The 6,924-nt window shown below is 38.7% G+C and overlaps 1 protein-coding gene across 1 annotated transcript; it reads right to left on the bottom strand.

Annotated features, from left to right (window-relative positions):
• Window positions 1–238: 238 nt before the first annotated feature.
• LOC117352362 (alpha-(1,3)-fucosyltransferase 9-like) lies at window positions 239–5,913 on the bottom strand. Its single transcript, XM_033928799.1, has 2 exons — window positions 5,868–5,913; window positions 239–1,764 (listed from the first exon to the last, which is right to left on the bottom strand). The coding sequence occupies exon 2, from the start codon at window positions 1,754–1,756 to the stop codon at window positions 620–622; it is 1,137 nt and encodes a 378-aa protein (XP_033784690.1). The 5' UTR covers window positions 1,757–1,764; window positions 5,868–5,913; the 3' UTR covers window positions 239–619.
• Between the last annotated feature and the right edge of the window lie 1,011 nt (window positions 5,914–6,924).

Raw genomic sequence — 6,924 nt, 5'->3', positions numbered from 1 at the left:
AAAACGACATATTCTTTCCTAAGGGACCTTCAGTCACAAGGGGGCACCCGCTCAAACTCAGAGGAGGGAGATTTGGTGGTGACACCAGGAAGTATTTCTTTACAGAAAGGGTGGTGGATCACTGGAACAAACTACCGGTGCAGGTGATCAAGGCCACTAGCGTGCTCGACTTTAAGAATAAATGGGACATCCACGTGGGATCTACGTGGGTCGAGCAGCACTCTGACTTAATGGGGTGGGACAGTAGAGTGGGCAGACTTGATGGGCTGTAGCCCTTTTCTGCCGTCATCTTTCTATGTTTCTAATATATTTCCAAGCACTGGCCTAGCTACATTTCCCAGCTACATAGAGGGAGCAATATTCTTCAGAAAGTCAAGCGTGTACTGATGACCGCTGAATGACATCCTTAGCATAGTGGCTTGGACTAAGAGAGTAGCAGTAAGTAATAGTGATGGTTAGAGTTAGAACTGCATAGGTGAGATAACTCTTCTCTCACAGTGACTGCATTAGCCAAATGGTCCCTATCTGCCCACTGCTGCTATGTTTGGCATAGAACAGAGGGACACCATAAACTGTCACATTCAGAAAATTCTCATATGTTTGCATTTGTTCCATATTCTCATTGATCTGGGTAGTCCTGAGAACTGAACCACTTGGCCACACTGGGAATGATTTTGTAGGCAGGAACCTGGTGTAGCCAACGGCACGCTTTGCAGTAATGATTATCCCAACCAATCTCCCTTCTCACTCGGAATCGGGATCGCCACTGAAAATAACGTTGATACTTCTCATTGTTGGCATCTAGTTCCAACAGGTAAACAGCCATTTCCTTAGCACTGGGGAAATCGTTGATGTGTATAAAAGAATCTTTAGGAAGAAAACTTTCATAATTCTCCCGAGGTGGTCCAGAAACAATAGGCACAGCCCCTGAGAGCAGAGCATTATTCCAGAGCTTCTCTGTGATATAGTCCACATGAATTGAATTTTCAAAAGACAAATAGAATTTATACACAGAGATGGTAGACATGAAATCATCCCATTGCAAGGGTAAATATGTTTTTCCAAAGATATCTATAGGGATGTGTTTCTTAAGCTCCTCATAATACTTTACCCGTCGGCTGTTTGGCATCCAGTTACTAATAGCCCAAGCCACTAGTTTTGATTTGTTTGGAATGATAAAGTCCTGAGGTTCCTTGAGCACCTCTAGCCATCCATAGGGTCTAACAATGTCAGAATCATAGCGATAAGTCATAGTTAGATTAAACAGGTTGTCCAGCATATCCATGTTTTTTGTGAGGCTAGGTGGCTCCAAGTTGAACCAGATCCACCACTGGTTAGGTGGTCTTGGAGCCCAGGGAAGCTCTTTTTTTGAATACATCACATCCTGGTAATGGATGATCACAGCATCCGCCCGTTCATACAACCTGCGATCAGCTGTGAGGTGGCAACCTGATATGCCATACAACTTCTCACAAGTGTCTAGAGGGAAACGTTCTCCAAAAGGCCAAGTCCAGATCAAGATGGTAAGTTCAAGGTTATTCTGTTCAGTTTTAGAGAGGGGTCCATTCTTGTACTGTAACTCAGACTGCAGTAGTGTAGGGGAGAGATTTTTGTCTGCAGGATGACAGAATGTAGAATTGAGGTCCACGAAGCTCCAGAGATATATGAATAGAGAGAATAACAGAACCAGGATGAGGAAGAACCGAGGAAATAAGGAGAGAATCAGCTTTAACCGTCTTTTGAATTTTGAGTCCATGATGCAGGCTGGAGAGAAAAAAAATATATTGTGAATATTGAAGAAACCACAGAACATTAGGCTACATGCCACTTTGCCTCACTAACTGAAGAAAGTGGGGTCACACATACAGAGCAACATTTAATGTTTAAAAATATGAGATCCAATTATGCATTTTTTTACAGGCTTATTGTGGAAGAAGAGTGGTATTGAAATGATCACGACTGTTGAATTTAATTATGAAAATCTCAGGAGTGGGGGGCAGAAGGCTAAAGATTCACTTAGAGTGCCCAATCCTCTGGCACTAGCCCTGGATGATTCAGTGATTTCCATCACTGATATGTGAATGTGCAAATAGAATGAACTGATCTCTTAGATCCTGTTTTCCTTTTTTGAGAACAGAAAAGATTTTGTTATTGGTGAATTCGAACCATTTTCAGTGAGCAATAAATACCCCTCCCTTACAAAAAGATCACAAATTGTGTTTAAAAAAGGATAACAGAGAAAAAAACTAACTAACCATAGCAGTGGCATAGTATGGGTAGGAGGCACCCAGGGTGCTGTCCCCCCGCGCCCTCTTCGCCATGTCCCCACTCCTTCCCATCCCCCATTCCACACTTGTGCTCTCCCCCGTACCTCTTAATCATCGCCAGCGCAAGTGGCTTCTACAAGCATGCTCTTCGTGCCAGCATTAGATTTCCCTCTGACATCACTTCCTGGCCCCGTGACCCAGAAATGATTCAGAGGGGAACCAGGCTGACACAAGCAATAGGCAGAAGTTGCTCACGCTAGTGAAGAAAATACGGAGGCATGGGTGGTAGTGAGGAGGAGGGAAGAATGGCGCAAGGGTGGCATGGTGTGGTAGGGTGGGGTGGAGAGGTGACAACGCCCCCACCAACCTGGCATCCGGGATGGTCTGCAACCTCCCTCCCGCACTCCTCTTACTACTCCACTGAACCATAGGCATAAGTTTACACTGGTTGCCTATACATTATTAGACCTAATTTAAAATTCTTTGTTTGAATTGAAAAGCTCTACATTATGCAGCTCCATCATATCTTTTTATTAAAAAAATCTTTATTCTTTTTAAAGCTAAAATTAAGTGCAACATGTTATACAGACAGTTTTTAATTTAACAGCACTTAAATTCAAACAAATTATATTTCATAACAAATACATGTCCCTTCTCCCCATCGTTATACCCAACAATTACACTCTACCATAATTAAATTAAAATAATTTCCCCACCCACCCTGGACATGTAAAAACAAAGGGAATATATCAATAAACATTCCTTACAGAATTTTGTCAATGGTTCCCAAACATCTTTAAATGTCCCATAATGTCTCTGTTGTATGGCAATCATAAGTTCCATTTTAAAAATGTGGTATAAAGATTCCCACCAAAAGTTATAATTTAACCGGTCCCAGCTTTTCCAGGTCTTTAAAATACTGAAGGAGTAACAATGTCAAATGCTGTTACTATTGAGTGACTAAATAAAGTTAGTTGTATACAAAAAAGTCATTGCATGAAAAATATGCATAAATAATGTTTTCAAAAATTATTTCACAAATATTCAGTCTTAATTAGTTGAACTCTGCTCAGAGACATGAAGGCTATATTTTGCCTCACCAACCAACCATTGCAGTGTTCATTTTTTCTCCAGTAAAGATATTCTCATTAACTGTTGTATGCTAGCTTTAAAGCAGTAGCAGGTTCAGACGTGCCACGTTTCGGTCCTTCGTCAGGGAACCGACAATCAATAACAGTTAAACTGGAGGTGAAAGCTCTGAAATGGAAACAAATTTAATAACAGCGGTACCTGGAGTGGCCCGCTTCCTGTTACACTTGACACCACCCCCTTTCCTAGCATGCCTTTTTTGGATCATCACCAATCAGTTTTATTAATATCTATAGACCTTTCTGCTGCCTTTGACACCATAGACCATCATATTTTATTAGACAGACTGCAATCAATCGGCATTACTGATCAAGTATTATCATGGTTCAAATCTTATTTTACAGATCGTACATCCACAGTTGCATTTAATAATGTTAATTCTGAAAGCTCATTATCCTCCTATGGTATTCCTCAAGGATCTATTTTGTCTCCATTACTTTTTAATATTTTTCTCGCACCTTTGATGACAGTCTGTCAATCTATAGGATTTCATGTTTATGCGTATGCAGATGATATTCAACTTCTGCATCCTTTAGATCCCAATAAAGCATCAGACATCATATTAATTAATAATAAACTTGAACAAATCCATCAATGGCTAGATACAAATAGGTTGGCCCTTAATATTGAAAAAACAAAAACATTACTTTTTCCATGGAAAGAAACTCCTAAAATCAGTGCACCCATCACAATAAAAAATATTCCTTTACAAGTAGTCAACAGTATTAAAATCCTAGGAGTTATATTTGACAGCAAATTAACCTTTCATGAGCACATAGGCAGTATTGTCAAATCTTCATTCTATAGACTCCGTCAAATTCGTTCCTTGTCACAATATCTTTGTTCTAAATCATTAAATATTCTTATACATTCATTAATAATTTCCAAAATGGATTATTGCAATGCACTTTTTAAGGGAATTGCACAAAATGAAATAAGACGGTTACAAATAATACAAAATACTGCCATTAAATTAATAACAACAACAAAAAAAATTTGATCACGTAACGCCGCTTCTTAAGAACGCCCACTGGCTTCCAGTAACCCATAGAATAACATATAAAATATGTCTACTGACTTTTAAAGCAATGTTTTTTAAAACTCCTGCTTTTATCTATAAAACACTGATTCCCTATTCCACAAATAGAGTATTGCGATCTAACGAACAGCATTTACTGACAATTCCATCTCTTAAAATTATAAATACTAGAAGACAATTTATCTTTTCTGTTACTGCTCCACAAATATGGAACTCCTTGCCAATCTACCTAAGAAAAGAGCATGATATTGATAAATTCAAGATTAATTTAAAAACGTTCCTTTTTAAAGATGCTTTTGATTAATAACTTATAATCTGGAACACAATAATTCAATATTTAAAGAAAAATAAATTCCTACCTTATGTTTTTACCCAACCTTCTTTTAATTATATTTTGTAGTTCTTATCCCTTTTTTCCCTATACTCATGTTGTGTCATGTTTTTTGTCTCTTTTAAATTAATTTTTACGGTCATGTATAATTAATGTTTTAATTTTTGTTTTTAATATTGTAATATTAACTAATTCTATTTATATATATGTATGTTCATCGCTTTGAAAAAAAGACAAAGTGATTAATCAAAAATTTTAATAAACTTGAAACTTGAAACTTTAATAATAAACTTGAAGCTTGTCCTCTGTAGTACGTGTTAGAGCCGTGATGTATTTTCCATTTTATTCTTCTTGTAATGGATCTTCTTGTCCAAAGGGCTTTCTCTCCCTTTCATTAAACGTATATTACTGGTTTGGTCATTTATTTTGTTATTACAAATTATGTATTCCTTCCTTGTTTCTATAACTAGTGGAAGATTGTGTGTATTAAAATTAGGACATTGCAATAATTAAATAAAATAAAAACAAATAAATCCTCTTTGCAAGATTAACCCCCCTCTCCTCCCCCCAGTTTACAAATCCGTGTTAGGCTTTTTTATCACCGACTGCAGCGGTATTAGCTCCAATGCTCTGGCCAGCAATGTAGAAGGGAGAGTTAATTTCCTTTCTTTGCTTTATGCATTATCTTGTATATTTATAGTATAAAAGCCTGAAAAAAAGTTTGAAAATTCAACCAATGCTGAACAATAATCTGGCAGCCCCTGGAGGGCAATAAACTAAAAAAAACAACCAAATTCTTTTTAACTTTTATCCGAACTTATGCGTAACAATAGACAGTTGACACCCTTACCAGCATAACTACTACTACTCATGGGGAAAATAACAGGAATGATTAAAACAGGTAGACTTTTAGCCTAGATTTGAATAGGACCAGAGACAGATCTTGAAATAACGATGCAGCAAGATAAAAGGAACAGAGTCTGGAGGAACAAGAAAATATATGTTGTTCTAAAAATTAGCTTGAACCTCTCACTACAAAACCTCCCAAGGCTTTACCTAGTACCATTCCCCAACTTCTTACCGCACTCGGGTTTATCCACAGAGCAGGAGAAATTTCCAGGTATGCCTGTCCCGTCAGTGAGGCAACTGCAAATGGCACCTACACACTGACACTGGTGCCACTGCCAACTTCTGCTATACAATTTAAAAAGGTGTGGTGAGACTGCTGGTACTGTTTGTAATGGCTTCAGTGGAGCAGATCTGTAACCAGGGATTGTCTCTGGTTTTATTTAAATGTCTATTTGTGTGAATTTTAACTGATATTCTACATTGTGGTCTGATCAGTGTCCATTCCCCACTTCCTTGGTTTGTTTCTAACCACTGCACCACACACACACTTGCTAAACTGGTGAGACTGGACTCATTTGGAGCGCTGGTCTTGACCTTGGGGTTGCCGTATGAGTGTACTGCTGATGTTCTGGAGGCAGTTATTTAAAGTTGTGATTACAATTTTGATGGGGGAGGGGGGTCCATGTTTTAAATGACCTAAGTCACAATGTCCAAGTTCCGTCTAGACTGTGTTGCAAAAGTTTCAATTATACATTCAATACGACTAAGTCTAGCACGGCCCGTGTCCCGCCCAAATCTCGCCCTCGATACTCCTCCTGAAACGCCCCATTTAGCTCTATATGCAAACTGCTCTAGTGTATCACTTGGCAGGGATGAAAGAGTTCTAAGTACATGCAAGGAGGTGCAGCAAAATAGTTATTCGATGCCCATCTTTACAAGCTGGTATGGGTGAGTGAGAGAGCCAAATTTAAAATAGTGTGGACCAAGGGCTAGGTCCATAAGCTTATGAAAATCTGCATTGTTCCTTTTGTAGACCCCAGTGAATCAGTATATCAGTAGCCCATTTGCACCATTCATTTACGTTAAAAGGCATAGGGCACACTTTCTCCACTATTCTTTCAATGTCACTGTCTTTCATATGTCCCTGCAGCACTACTATTACTGGTACTGTGTCATGGTAGTGAATTCAGGTGGTAGATTCAGGGGCAATGTTAGGAAATTCTACTTTACGAAGAGGGTAGTGGATGCCTGGAATGCGCTCCCGAGAGAGGTGGTGGAGAGTAAAACTG

The sequence above is a fragment of the Geotrypetes seraphini genome, chromosome 19 (assembly GCF_902459505.1).
Source record: "Geotrypetes seraphini chromosome 19, aGeoSer1.1, whole genome shotgun sequence".
NCBI lineage: Eukaryota > Metazoa > Chordata > Amphibia > Gymnophiona > Dermophiidae > Geotrypetes > Geotrypetes seraphini.
This window is presented reverse-complemented; position numbering and strand designations above follow the sequence as displayed.

What these genes read in the sequence shown, in the direction of transcription:
- LOC117352362 (XM_033928799.1), bottom strand. Translation starts at nt 1,756, where the DNA reads ATGGACTCAAAATTCAAAAGACGGTTAAAGCTGATTCTCTCCTTATTT.